This window comes from Mustela lutreola, chromosome 2, assembly GCF_030435805.1.
Source record: "Mustela lutreola isolate mMusLut2 chromosome 2, mMusLut2.pri, whole genome shotgun sequence".
Lineage (NCBI taxonomy): Eukaryota > Metazoa > Chordata > Mammalia > Carnivora > Mustelidae > Mustela > Mustela lutreola.
The window spans coordinates 164,131,203-164,146,380 of record NC_081291.1 but is presented as its reverse complement, the minus strand read 5'-3'; the positions used below and the strand labels follow the sequence as shown (position 1 = coordinate 164,146,380).

At 47.2% G+C, this 15,178-nt stretch overlaps 1 protein-coding gene across 1 annotated transcript; it reads left to right on the top strand.

Annotated features, from left to right (window-relative positions):
- The first annotated feature begins 752 nt into the window (after positions 1-752).
- TIGIT (T cell immunoreceptor with Ig and ITIM domains) lies at positions 753-13,987 on the top strand. Its single transcript, XM_059164061.1, has 4 exons — positions 753-1,401; positions 2,432-2,761; positions 4,828-4,934; positions 11,774-13,987. Exons 1-4 carry the CDS (start codon positions 1,338-1,340, stop codon positions 12,008-12,010), a joined length of 738 nt encoding a protein of 245 aa, XP_059020044.1. The 5' UTR covers positions 753-1,337; the 3' UTR covers positions 12,011-13,987.
- The last annotated feature ends 1,191 nt before the right edge of the window (positions 13,988-15,178 follow it).

The following is a 15,178-nucleotide window of genomic DNA, read 5'->3' as shown; positions in this document are numbered from 1 at the left end:
AGAGACGGGTTGAATTAGGGTAGAGAGAGGTCGATGAGGCATATGTTGTCTAAGAGGCTGGAGGTGGCCTGGTGGGAGGTGCACGGTCATGATGTCCATTTGGGAATGGGCAGAACCCAGGGAGGAGAGGAAACTGCTGTGAGACAGAAACAGCCTGAAGGGGAGGAGGAGGCCAAGAGCCTGGGTAGCAGGGAAAGCTCAGGGTGCTTGCCTAGAATGGAGGGGCAGAACAGCAGGCTTCAGATGTTCCCCTGGTAGAGCAGCAAAAGAAACATTGCCCAGAGTAACAGACACAAGCCCTCGACACAGGAGAAGAGAGACCTTCTACCTCCTTTCCCCAGAGTACAGCCTCACTAGAGGGCAAGATTTGACCATCTGAAGGCAGGGTCTATGATTATTCACCCTTGTCTCCCTAGAGTCTGGTGCAGAGCCTGGTGTTTTGCAGGCCCTCGGGACTTTCAGATAAATGCAGGAACAGACAGAGGGTGGGTAGGAAGAAGGATGGTTCAAAGACAGGATTTGGTCATGAGCTGGGGACTCCAGACAAGCATCAGCGAACCCCTTTCCAGGGTCAGGCAACTGGGATTCACCCTTCTCTGCGTTACTGGTTTTCGTGGGAGTCATCAGTCTCAAGAAAACTCGCTCATCTGGTCTCCTCTGATGTTACTGGGTTAGAGAAACTAAGCCAGAGTTCAACAAAGTCTCCGTCCAGATGAATAAGACCGAAGACATCCGAGTCAAGAAGAGGACTTCATTCAAAGGAAAGTTGCCCTGGTGTCCAAAACTTTTTGTCCTGCCTACATCTTGGCTCTGAGGTAGGTGCCTCTGGTTCATGGTTCATTAGATTTCAAGCACAGGTCCTGGTCTGTAAGTGCAGACTCGGGTGTCTCTTATACGTGCACATTCCTTAGTTGGATGAAGCCAGGATTTGCTGCTTCTTCAGAATCTCGGGCATTCCCCAGATACACAGAGCCCTTGAGCCCCTGATAAAGACAAAGACTGATACAAAACTGGCACATTAAGACAGAACTTAAAAACAGTAGCTTGACTATAACCCAAAGATAGTGGTAACCTAAAGACCAGTGGGCCTCTAACCACATTTTTGTTTATTTTTTAGTGTGTTTCCTTCATGGTCTTTCTTGTGGCTTGCCCTATGCAGTTTGTGTACTTGTTGAGGGCCTTTTTTCTCGGTCTCTGACATTTTTTTTGCTGAACTCAGTTTTTCCGAGACCCTCTCTCCTCATAGGCTCAGTTTTGGCCTGCCATCTGCCTTCTGCCAGTTTCCGTGGCAGAAGAGGCCTCGGCTGCTTCCTGTGGGTCCCCGGCTGAGCAGAAGCATGCGGTGGTACCTTCTCCTGATCTGGGCCCAGAGCCTGAGGCAGGCTTCCCTCCCAGCCTCAGGTAAGGCCTAACACTGTGGCTTGGAACTGGAGGAAGAGGAGGAGGACAGAGAGGCTGGGAGTGGAAGTGGAAGTAGGCGTGAGGGAAAGAAATGCATGGTTTTCAGAGTCCTGTGTTCCCTCGTGTGAGACAAGGCAGCCTCTGGGAGGGAGGCGCAGTTCTGTTTTGGGTGGCAGATGAAGTCCTTGGGGTTGGTGTGTCTGACTGGCCAACCCAAGAGAGGAAACAGGGGGAAAGAAAAGGACACGGAGGAGGGATGATCAGTTCCCTCGTGGAAGTTCACTCCTGCCCCGTCGTTCGGTCTTCTGTCCTTGAGGAAAGTTCTAGAAAGGTGTTGTATGTTTTCTGGGGTTCAAAAATGTCTTCTTCACAGACTCCAGAGATTCTACCATTATAGATTGAATTTGCATTAGATCTGTTTCCTTCTGTATTTCAAACCATAGACAAGTGTTTCTGAGTGGGCACAGATGCTGAGGAACTCTAGTAGAATTTAATTTTTATGTTGTTTTTCTTTGAACCATTTGAGGGTGGAGCTGTGTCCAAGGTGCTGGAGGTGGTCAGTGCTGAGGAGGGTGGTTTTGTCTGGGAGAAACGGTTTCTCTCCCACCCTCCTTTCCTTCAGATTTTGTGGCTTTCCTGAAGGTTTCTCCAGGTACCCCAAAGGGCCGTCAACCAAACAGCCAGGTTTCATGTCAAATGATACTGTGCCCAGCACAGAGCTAGCGGCTGGAAGGGAGAGTAAAACAGAAGTGGTGGCTGACCAGGCTTGTATTCGAGGTAGGGAGATGAAATAAGACTGTGGAAATCCTCAACGAGCTCATCATGAAGCTAGATTACAGCAGAAGATCCTGAGTGGGGGAAGCACTCCACTGTGTAGCAATTATGGTCTATGCGGGGAGTGACAGGAAGGACAGGGGAGTCTGTCATTTCCAAAACCAATTCTAGCCTCAAAGCCCTCTGGGATTTCTGTGGGAAGTTTCAAGTACAGCTGTTGACCCAGGACCCCCACACACTCTCTCCCCTTCCCCAGGAGCTGTGTCAGGCAGGATCACAACAACGGGGAACGTTTCTGTGGAGGAAGGTGGCTCCGTCACCTTGCAATGCCACCTCTCCTCCACCACTGCCAAAGTGACTCAGATCAACTGGGAGCAGCGGGACCAACTACTGGCCGTTCGTCATGCTCACTTCGGGTGGCACATCTACCCAGCCTTCAGGGAGCGAGTGGCCCCAGGCCCCAACCTGGGCCTCACCCTGCAGTCGCTGACCCGGAATGACACAGGGGAATACTTCTGCACCTATCACACCTACCCTGATGGGATTTACAGAGGAACAGTCTTTCTGGAGGTCCTGCAAAGCTCAGGTATGCCCTCTGGAGCAGGAGGTGCTGATGAGCCTCACCCTCCAGAATAGAAAATGTGTTCCTGCCAAACACTCTGTAAGGGCAGGGTCCCTCGACCTCGGCTCACAAGCAGATCGCCCGGGAGCTTTAATGATGCTGATGCTGGCGCCCCATTGCAGACCAGCTGAAGCAGAATCCGAAGGGGTAAAGTTGGGAGGTGATCGGTTCCGATAGGTGATCCAGATGTGCAGCCAGAACTGAGAACCCCTGTTGTGGGTAAGAAGTGCACCTTATGTGTGTTTGTTGGGAAGAACAGTCGTTAAGGTCATTTGGGAAGGGTTTTCCTTTATTAGTTTAGCATCAATCACGCAAATTAGAATTAGCTTCTAGGTTGTATAGAGGATTAAAACGCAGTGTGTGCTAAGTGTAAATGTATGGTAATTTACGTTTGTGTGGTACTTCATAGTTTCCAGAAGGCTCTCACATTCGCTATCCATCTGAACACTGAAAGCGGGTCTCTGGAACATGGAGAAAGATGACTGCCTCTGAGAGACAGTGGAGCCGAGTGCTTACGAGCTCGGACTCTGACCCACCAGCTTGGGTCTAAATCCTAGTGCTGCTGTTGACCTCAGACAAGATGGCTTAGCTTCTCTGTGTATCAGTTTTCTCATCTGTGACATGAAAACAGATGTAGGATTGAATTCCTTTCTGTAAGAAAATGCCCTTAAACGGGGCCTGGGGTACAGTAGACACCGACGAGGTGTTAGCTCTGAATGCCAGCCTCTCCCACGGGCCTGTCTGACGGAGGGGAAGTCTGAACTCTACTCAGGGTTAGGAGGTCTGGTTTTCACACAGGAGCTCTGGTTTCACTAACCTATACCTGCTGAACTTCTACCTGCTGCTGTCAGTTGTGCTGAAGATTAAGTTTTATGACTTAGCAAAAAATGTGTAGACAGAGAAGATAAAAGTCTACTTTGAAAGTCTCTTTTCAAATGTTACTTCTTGGATGGCTCTGACACAGGTCAAGGCAGCATGCAGGGAAGAGCCTGTATCCTGTCTGGTACTGTGGACAGCCTGCCCCAGCCCTTCTGCCCCCAAAGCTGTGTTCTCCATGACCACTTTGCTCCCCATCTGCCTTCTTCGCCCTACATGTGGCCAAAGCAAGAGGCTGAGTCTGCAGGGCAGGAGGAACTCCTTCTGGGGTGCTGGGGCTCCCTCCCTCCATACCCTGTGGGTACTGTGAACACTGCTTGTCCTAAGTGACTGTGTTCTTTGGCCACCTTTCCCACGGTGTAAACCGTTTGTTAGAGGGAAGAGGGCCCAGCCTCTGCTGTCCCTTTCTTTCAAGGCTTCGCTGGACACCTGGGATCTGTGTGTCCTGTTTCTCTCACACCCTCCTTGGATCAATGATCCCACTTCTCTTCATAACTCCCTTTCTGCTTCTCCTCCTTACATTTTACATCTTAATAGAAGTTCACTTGTTCGTGCTTTAGTTCATACCGCAAATATTTACCAAGCACCTGCTGTGTGCCAGGTGTGAGGGAAAGCAAAGGATAAAGCTCCGGAACTTTACTCCTGCCGGGGGCTCCCGGCTGCTGGAACGTGATAGGCTTCGTGCGTGAAAGGTTATTTGCTTTTTGCTCTCTTTTTTGTACTTCAATATTAATTTTATTTTAATTTTTAATTAAACTTTTTTCAAGTAGGATTATAAATATGAAATTTAATAAAAGAAAATATTCACTGTCTGGGTCTTTTTTTTTTTTTTCCCCCTGGATGTTATTGTTGGTTTCACTTCCTGATCATTATAGAAAGCGATTTTATCGACTGGAGGGCAAGAGTGTTCGCAGCGGTCTGCTCTGGTGTCAGAAGGGGTGAGGGGTACCACTGTTTGGGAGATCGGCTGTTGATTGAACGATGAGCTAGGCCGAGGCTCTGCTGTCCAAGAGCTGGGCTTAAAGACCCCAGAACTCAGAGAAAGGCCTGGCCAGCCCCCACCTCTGTGCCCTGACACAGAGTTTTTCCTGTGTAATGATTTGCCTGTTGCTTCTGCCTTTCACCGCCTCATCTTCGTTTTGTCGTCCCTCCAGTGGCGAAGCGCAGCGCTGCGTTCCAGGTCCCACTGCTGGGAGCCACGGCCACCGGACTGGCAGTCATCTGTGTGGCAGTAGTCATGGTGGTCACATTAACCAAAAAGGTAATGACTCCGGCCGCACATCTTGGTCGTGGGCACCCCCCACCCCCACCCCTCACCATCCTTTCATGTCCCTGTCCCGTCCACAGAAAGACCAAGATGTGGTCTCCTCTGCTGTTCATGCTTTTTGATGGTCCTTGCTCCGCCTTTCAGTCAAGTTGTTTACGCTCTTCTTCTGTCCCCTTCCTGGTCTGGGAACTCTGGCCAGAAAGGCTAGACCTGTATGCTTCCCATCTTGCTGTCACCTACAGTTCCTAGCTCCTGCCTGTCCCTGAAGTGCTCCCTGGAGAGACAGATTTATCTGTCGTGAGTTTGATGCATCTGAGGCATCCACCCTGTGCTAGGGAGTTGCGTCCATTAGCTTACTTAATTTTAGCAACCTTTCATCATTGCTGGGCTACCTGGCACTTTGGGAAGATGAGAAATAAACAATCCCCAAATTTGGGAGTAAAAGGTACACGGCAAGATCAGTAGGTATGTGAATCTTCTGTCTAGCTAAAGAGGTCACGCGGCCGAAAGCGTGCTGGATGGGGAAGTGGCTGGGGTAGTTTCTAAGGGCAGCACTGAGTGTGATTACAGGCAAGATGCTGGATCGCCCCTGCGCCCCGCCCCGTTCCTCAGATGAAACGCGGGGATGCTGGCCATTCTGCTTGCTCCCTACCACAGAGCTGTGATGAACAGGGGGCACATTCCCTGTGAAGGTATTAATGTGCTTGTGTTGTTAACGGGTAGCCACCGATACGGGAAAAGCATTTCACCACTTGTTTGGTCTGCCCTTTTGGACTTTTCAACACATCCTTAATTCCGGTCACCAAACATTTTGGGGAGGGCAAGAGTGGGATCGCCTACATTATTGTCCACCTCATCCTAGACCCTCCTCCCTAGTTCCGGATTCACATCCCCCAGCACCCCCGACAGGTTCTGCTCAGTCAACAACCCAACTCTTCGTCCCTGACTTTGCTCTCTCTGGACCATGTACTGCTCTTGTTACTACTGATATAAGTGGGTTTAAGGCCACCACCTTATTTTCTTCATATTTGTTTTGCCTGTTTTTTCCCTCTTCTTTCTTGCTGTCCTTTGAATTAAGTACTTATTATTATAAAAAAGATCTACCTTGTAATGAGGCTTTTTTTTTTTTTTTTTTTTTTTTGCTATTTTTTTAGCGGTCACACTTGAGATTAGAAAATAAGACTCTTGACTTATTGAAGTCTAGTATAAATTAGTGCCTTTATCCTTTCTTGGATTATGTAAGAATCGCAGGACACGTTAACTGTTTTTACCTTCCTTCCCAACTTATTGCTATTAACGCCATGTATTTTAGTTTTAAGTTTCTTTTAAATCCTGAAAGAAATTAGTCTTGAGAGTCAATTTTCACTTAGATTTACCCTTTCTGTTGCTCTTCATTTCTCCCTGCATTTCCTATCTTGTAACTGGAATCACTGTCCTTCTGCCTGGAGAATACTATGTAGTATCTCCTTCTGAGCAGGTGATGAATTATCCTGGTTTTTGTTTGTCTGAAAATATCTTTATTTTTCCTGAACTTAAATGTGATGTATCTGCTTTGCTGGGTCTACACTTCCATGCTGGCAAGTGTTTTCTTTCAGCACATGGAGAACATTTTCCCATCGTCTCTGTTGAGAAATTATGTGAATCTTATTTTTGCTCCTTTGCAGATATGGCTTTTTCTTATGGTTCTTTAAAAATTTCCTTTCTCTTTGATTTTCAGCAACTGCACACTGATATACTTAGAAATGGCAGGGAACATACCATACTCTCAAGGTGGGTAGGTTAAGGATAGCTTAAAACAGATGTTTACAAAGGACTGGGCAGCATATAAGGAAACCAAGAGGGGAAGTGTAGCAACATGTTGGTGTCACCCCTCATCTTTAGGGAGAGGATGATTACTAGAACCTGGAAAGAGATTTGTGGAGGGGACCACATTGAGAAGTACGGTAGCTTCAAGGGAAGGCTACAGCTGGTCCAAGGCCACTGCTGGCAGAGAGAATGCCCGGGAAATACATACAACCCTCATCTTACTTTCCTTCCCTCCGTTCCCCTACGGTTGCTCTGTATTGGCTGAAATGAAACTCAAAACAATCGGGATGGAAGAAAACAGAAGGCTGGATGGAGAGCGGAGTTTAGGGGTTAACAGAGATGGTATCCACACCAGTTCTGCTCACAGACCCGGAAACTGGGCAAGAGGTCTTGACTTTCCAGGGGGTACTGAACTCAGCCTTCTCTTATGTACTCTTGATCTCTTGATTACATATATAAGTAACATCCTGTTGGCTTTCCATCTATATTTCTCTTAGGAACACTGCTTTGTTAGCCCATCTTAACATCCCTGTGGGTCAAGCTTCTCTGACTGCCACTGCCACTGACTTCGTCAATATAAGCTTAAGCTCTGCCATCTGCCCCTGTATTATTTTGGGGTCTCCTCATCCGTGTTGCTACCAGGGATCCCGTTCTATGAGAGCCTTCAGCCCCAGCGTACAGAGCAGATACCACGAAGCCTCCTAATGATGCTGGGGCTCTCTTCACTAGCACATTCCTTTCCACCTTTGTGAAAGATTGTCCTCTTGATCTTCCCTAGAACCATAACCAGCCACTGGATTTTCAAAATTATGTAGTACAGGGATTGGCTAAGTTTGTCTGTAAAGGGCCAGGTAGTAAATCTTTCAGGCTTTGTGGGCTATGTGGTCTCTGTTGCAACAGTTCAACTGTGCCACTGTAGCATGAAAGCACCACAGACAATATGCAAATGAATGAGTATGGCTGGGTTCCAACAAACTTTTATTTATAAACACTGAAATTTGAATTTCATATAATTTTCATGTGTCATGAAATATTATTCTTCTTTTGAATTTGTTTTCAACCACTTAAAAAGAGAAAAATCCTTTTTAGCTCACGGGCAGTACAAAAATCTGTGGTGGGCCAGATTTGAGCCATGGGCCTTAGTTTGCCAGTCCCCGATTTAGTAGGTTATATTGGGGAAAACTCTGTTTTTTTCCTCTTCTCTACTCTTAACACTGCACAGAACACTTCTAAACACCAGATGGGTGGGTTTATTCCCACACTGACCAATTCTTCTACACCATCTGGGTGTCCTACAATCAATTCAGTTCTGACACTATCTACTTGGAATCAACATCAGAATCCACAAATTAAGGACTCAGTCCTACAAGACTGCCCTCCCTTCAGACACCAGCTGTAAGTCCCAGATTGACACCTGTACTTCTGACTGACCGGCTATAAATTGAAGTTCCTACAGCCCCCCTCCTTGGGTTTGATAAGTTGCTGACAGCTCAGAGAACTCAGAGGAACCCTTACTTACATTTGCTGGTTTATTATATAACACAGAAGACGATAAAAGATACAGATGAACAGCCAGATGAAGGAGGTATGGCAGGATGAGGTCTAGAAGGGTCTGAAGCACAGGAGTTTCTGTCTCTGGAGAGTTGGGGGTGTGCTACCTTCCTGGCATGTGGATGTTTTTAGCAATCTGGAAGCTATTTGAACCCCATCCTTGGGAAGGATGTTTCTGGAGACATCATCGCTTAAGGATGATTGATTATGAACTCATTTTTCAGCCCTTCTCCTCTCTCTGGAGAAAGGAGATGGGGTGAGGTTGAGAGTTCTAAGTTTCAAATCATGGCTTGGTCTTTCTGGCCACCGGCCTCCATCCAGGAGCCCACCCAACACTGCCTCATTGGAACAAAAGAGACTTCTATCACCAGGAGATTCCAAGAACTTTAGGAGCCCTGTGTAAGACATTCTTATCATTCAGGAAATTATAAGGGTTTCAAGGAGCATGGTGTCAGGAATCAGGGTTAAAGACAAACATTAGTAGAAACTGAGGGAGAGGCATATATATGTATATTCTTCATGGTTTCACATACGTTCATGATAGCATCACCACTTCTCTGAGCATTTTGTGGTTTTTTGTTTTGTTTTCATAAATTGCCAAAGCAGTGTTACCTTCCCTCTTGACAGCAGTGTATCAGCCTTCTCTTCTGGGGCCCTTGTGAGGGTGTTACATCTTAAGTCATGAGATGGGTCTCAATATTGACAAGTTACCCTCAGTCTGATCTCATAGTCTACTTGCCCCAGGCCAGACTTTCACTCTCAGGATTCAATCCCAGTCATGTTCTCCCATCGTTGCCAGTACATGTTAGCCACATCCTTTAGGCACAACCTCTCTCCTCCCTCAGCATTCTCGGCATTTCCTCAGCTAGGGCAGGCTGTGGTTTTGCCCTAAATATGGGGTCAATGGCCTATAGGGCAGATGGAGACAGGTGCTAATGGGGCCCTAACTTCCATCAAGAGAATGTGGGCCATTTTTGCAGCTCCAGATGATGCAAGGGAAGCAGGTGGTTCTCCAGTGCATCTACCCAGGGAGCCTCCTGGGAGTCATAGTGATCTTTCCTTTTCTAGACGCAGGAGACTTGCCCAAGCTTAGAATTCAGCCTGTTTGGAAGTTCTATCTCTTTTACAGTTAGGTCCTGTGCCTGGTCTTCAGTGCTGGAGATGGGTGTTTCTTGAAAGGCTGTCAAGTGTTGCTGCTTCCAGGTGTTGACAGATCTAAGCCTTTCATGTTCTCTCCTCAGTGCATCAGGGGGAATTGAGTAAAAGTTACTCAATCCCACAGTTCTAATAATCACTCTTTTCCCATACTTCTCAAATGTCAAAGATGTGGCATCAGCTCAGAATCCCCTTCCATCGGTGTCCTGTCCCATCTCACAGCCAGTGGTGGGATTCGTATTCCCATCTAGCTGGGGAGGTGTTCCCCTCCACACTCAATTGTGTTAGACCCAGTCCCCAGAAATAGAGCCTGACATGTGAATTCTGGTGACAGTGATTTATTGGGATGGACTCTCACGTGAAGGGTAGTGAGGGAAGCAGGACAGGGCTGAGGGAAGAAAGCCCAGCTTGATGTGGTCTCGGCTGGAGACGTGGTTGCAGTACAAATTGTACTCAGAGTTGGTTGGACCTTGAGGCAGGGAGCTGACTCTGAACACTCATCTCAGTCATCACTGACCACTGGCTGCTCAGAGAGGGTCCAAGAGCCATTCTCCAGAGAAGAAGTGGCTGTGAGCCACCCACCTTCTGTAGTCCCAGGGTCTGGGGTATGGGAGCACTGGTCAGGTAGGGAGGATCTGAGCAGGGCACCAACAGCATTCTCTACAAACCTGGAGAGCCTGTTGATTGCATTGTTTAGGAGCATGGACTTGGGAATCAGATAAACATAGCTTCGGATCCTGGCTCTCCCGCATGAGTTGCTGTGGTAGGGTCTGTAAAATGCGAATAATTATGATGCTGCCTATATAGGATTGTGGGAAAACTCGAGTCAAATAATTCATGTAAGGCATTTGGCATTTTTTCTGGCATTTTACAATAAGTATTAGTTGTGAAGTTCTTGTAATTATTACAAATTTTGTAATAATCCTTCAGGCCCTGAGGAACCAGGCCTAGAGAGAGAGACCATGGTTTCAAAACCACAGGCAGGAGTCAGGGGGTCTCTCCCCACTCACTGATTCGTTCATTCCTTTTCGCTACTATGGTGGGTTCCTACCCAGAGGTGTGAGGAATAATCGTGGTCATCATGGGTCGTGCTGCTGCTGGACTTAAAAGAGGACCGCATCCCTTGATGTGGCCCGATCTGTTTAAAGAATATAAATACCCAATTCCTTCCCAAAGAACTGATTGTGACCTTTGGTGCTGGTATGCTCTCATTTCCATTCTTAGGTGGGCCACCCTTGTCCTGGGATCTTAAAACCATTTTGGCATCCAGGGTCTTCTGGGAAATGTAAACAGGCCTGAGAGGGTCTCTTAGCTCTTTGGTTTTCATTTCCTCCCACGCAGGAAACTCTGTGATTGTCAGTATAAAACAGATGGGGCTGAGGGTTGTCCTAAGGGCCCAAAGGGAGCTATGGAGATTGCAGCTGGGTCCTTGGAGGACAAACATTTCCCCACCCCCCCAGCCCCCGGGAGAATGTGAGGAGGAAGGATGCCTGGCAGTCATTGTGATGGAAGGGGACACACCGATTTCTCCTTCCCCTCACAGGAGGTCCCCTAGGAACTTTTTCCAATAGCTGCTTAGCAAAAATATGCATTTATTTCATTGTAATCAATCCATACAGTATCAATATTTTGGAGTACCAAGTATTATGAAGTGCTTCGGTAAACAAAATTTGAGTCTGGGCTTGCTGTGACTGCCCAGGTCTGGAGCTCAGGGCAGAAGTTTGTGGGGCTGGTTTGGGTAGAGATCTGGGACTCTTCAGGGGGCAGAGGGACATATGGGTGAAGTGACTCAGAGAGTGTTGAGTACGAGGAAACAGAGGGCAGAGCTCTGGGGAACCCCTTTATTTGGGGAGCTCATGTGGGGGCAGGAAAAAAGCAGTCCTGGCTGGAGGGGAAGATGGGGTTTCATAGGAGGAGGAGAACTGAGAGAGTGATCCCATGGGGACCAGCGAAGGAGAGCACTGCCGAAAGGCAGAAGTCCACAGTGTCAGATGCAGTCAAGAGAGCAAGAGAGGTGAGGCAGAAGAGGGTTTACTGGGCTTACTGAATAGTACATAGTCATGGGGTGCAGGGCTCATTGCATGGGGAGCAAGTGTAGACTCACTGGAGTGGTTAGTCTTGAAATCCAGCTGTGTGAGGCTGAGCAATGAAGGGTTAGGGAATTGGTGTTGGTAAGAGCATAGCCTTGCGTGTGTGTGTATGTGTGTGTGTTTAAGTGTGTAAGAAGGGAATAGAGAGATCACTGTAACCATGTACTATGTCAGGGAGTACCTTCTGAATAATGTCACCACATCTTCACTTAGTAGTGTGTTTGCTTTTAGAAGAAATCTCGTCCAGTCCATTGTGCGGAAAGTGGCCTAAGGACCGTGGCACATGAACAGGAGGAATGGAATGCCCGCATTCTGTCGTCACCTGGAAGTGGCGGCGAGGCAGGCACGGCATCCGTGGGCTGCTACCTGGAGCAGAGGGGAGAGGCCTATGCCGAGCCTCATGAATACTTCAATGTCCTGAGTTACAGGAGCCTTGGAAGCTTCAGTTTCCTGGCCGAGACTGTTTAGGGGCCAGAGGCATCATCTGGGAGATGCATTCCTGTGTCTGCGGTTCCGGGAGTGGGGGTGGTGGTGGGTCTGTGGTCTCAGTCGCTGCCCTGCATGCGTGCAAGTGGAGGTGCAGTTGAGGAGAGAATGTCATCCTCTTCCTGCATTTCCTCTGCCCCCTCCCTTCTCTTCCATTGTAGCAGAGCCAGAGGGAGCAGCTTGTATCTTGATTCTAAGGGCAAAGTTAAACCAAAATGACTTGGTTTGGAATCTAGCAGGTGGAGCGAACCCTGGGGCTCTGAGAAATGCCTTCCCCCTAGTAGCCCTGGGTGGGGCTTTGGTGGTCTGTGCCCTGGTAGAGTCTTATGGATGGTGATGGTGATGAAGAGGACGACGGTAAGACCCATCTCATTTCTCATGGTCATTTCCATCCACATTCACACATCAAGGCATTTTAAGAACAAGGCATGGTATCGGCTTTCATGGGGAGGTTCGAGCATGATTAAACCATGCTTTTGGATCTCAGCCCTTTTAGACCTTACACTTACATGGAGGGAACAGTGAGGCTAGCATAGCGAGAGCAGGAATTTTGTCCAAGGTGAGCCGAGAAACTGAACAGAACGGCTGAAATTCCCTCATGGAGGATCCTGGCACCAAAGGAGCGCACAGACCTTTTTTGGATTTTATTCCCTGGGCAGATAGTTGAAATCTCCTTCTGTTGGCTGTTCACGGAGACCGGGGATGGCTGGCAGCAGGGGACCCGAGGCCTTCCAGATGCGGCAGCACGGCCTCCACTGTGGGAGCTGCAGCCTAGTCCTTGGCCAGAACCTACCACCTTCTAATCCACTATGGAGTGGATTCTTTCCTTCAAGAATCTGTGTCCCACCAAAAGGAAAACATGTGTTTTTAAAATAGGGACTCTTCCAGGGAGGGGGGGGGAATAAAAAGTGGGTGATCAAGTGCTTAAAGATGAACACCCTCTCCCTGAACCCTTAAATCTGAACCTAAACCCTTAAAACCTTTAAACCCTTTAATCCACCCCCTGAGCTCTTTGTGCTGGTTTCCCTTTAACTGGCATCCCAGTCTGCATCACACCACCACATCTCCTCCAGGAGCGAGGATGGAGGCCGAGCTCACAGGGGACAGGTTTTCTTAACTGAGCGAGAAAGTGAAGCTAGGCTGTCATTGGCCAGGGCTGGAATCAAGCACTGTTCTGCTCCCTAAGAATCAGGCAGGCTGATCAAGAAGACATTTCAACTCCTACTCCTTGGATTTTGATTTTGATTTTTCTCACTTCTCTACCAAATAGGTGTGTGGTTAGGAGCCATGAGTCGAAATCTGTCCCGAGGGCTAAGTCCTTTGGAAGACAGATGGATGTGTGTAAAATGCTGTTAGGCACCACGGTGGTTCACCACACTCCTTGCAGAACTAGTGCAAACTGCTTGTGAGTAGAACACAATTCATGGACTGGAGATGAGCTAAAGTGTAAAGATAAAAAGGGAGAGGCAGTTTGATTGGGAGGAGATGTCTACTGGCTCAAGGCTAGACTGAGAGTGTTATTTAACGTGGTGACAGTAACTGGGAAATATCTACAAATACCATTTAGATGGTGATAAAGTACAAAAGGACCCATGGATGTTATAAATGGGTCAGGTTCCTAAAATGAGATTGAATTAGACAGAAAATTAATTTTCAAGTGGAATTCACTGAACTGGATTTTCCATGGAGAGCCAGAGAAGACCACCCCCTAAAAGCCAGGTTCCTGGAGACCCGTCCTTTGCAGCCATCCTCCACGGGTAGCCGTCTAGTGTGTGAGATGTGGTTAGTCTGCATTAAGATGTACTGTGCTAGAAGTGTAACCTACATACCGTATTTTGAAGGCTTATTGTGAATAATAAGAATGTAAACTATGATGTTAGTAATTTAAAAATATTGATAACATGTTAAAATGATAGTATTTGGGATAGACTGGATTCAATAAAATGTTATTAAAATTAATTTCATCTATTTCTTTTTACTTTGTTCCTATGGCTACTAGAAAAATCTAAAATTGCATATGTGGCTCCTATTACTTTTTTTTTTTTAAGATTTTATTTATTTAGTTGACATAGAGAGATCACAGTAGACAGAGGCAGGCAGAGAGAGAGAGAGGGAAGCGGGCTCCCTGCTGAGCAGAGAGCCCGATGCGGGACTCGATCCCAGGACCCTGAGATCATGACCTGAGCCAAAGGCAGCGGCTTAACCCACTGAGCCACTCAGGTGCCCCTCCTGTTACATTTTTTTTGGACCATGCTTCATTAGACCCTAAACCCAAGCCAAGCAGGCACCAGGGACAGATGTCTATCTCTGACTGGTGGTCTCTTTTGTTCTGATCCATAATTGGGTTTGAGGAGGCTTTCCCCTCTTACTATGGAGGGAAAACACATAGGAAAGGACTTTCCTTTTGAAAACGTGTAGGAAAAACGTGTTTTGAAAACATGTTGTGAAAAACACGTAGGAAAGGATTATGGGAGAGATGGAGGTGGGAGAGTGTTAAGTGCACATAGGGAGTAATCCCAAGCTCTCTCGGAAGGGGAGAATAAAGGAATTAATGAGTGAGAGTTTGGGGAGGAATAAATATACTGATTCTCAATCTTCTATTATGTCACATTTGAAGCCTGAGCTTATAGAATCTGGTCTATAATGCAGAGAATTACCCTGAACAAATAAGATAAATTTTGAGTCATGGAGCTTTGAGACAGATGATCTTCATGAGTAGACAGGGTCTTCCTGTGCAATTTTAATTTTGCTCGTTCCTTCTCACCTGTGGGTTCTTGGAGATGCATCATCACATACTCCGATTTCTACAGATCCCATCAGTGCTGAACTGGACAGACATGACATGACATGACTACTAGATTAGACATCACAATTCTAGTAATTCCCTTGCATATGGAGAAAACGCAGAAGAGGTATGTTTACAAGCCATTGGATGGGTCTACAGATGCTGTGCATTTGGAAGGGCTACCACCAGGAATAAACATGGCGGTCCTCTTCTATTCTCCTGTGTCTTCCTCCCCCCCTGTGTTCTTCCTATGATCAAAACAAAGCAGGAGGCCAAAAGCAGGCTGTGCGTTTGTGTATTTCAGACTCTTCCCAAAAGGTATCTGAGGTTCTTATATTTTAAAATTTTGTGTCTGAAGTGTGATA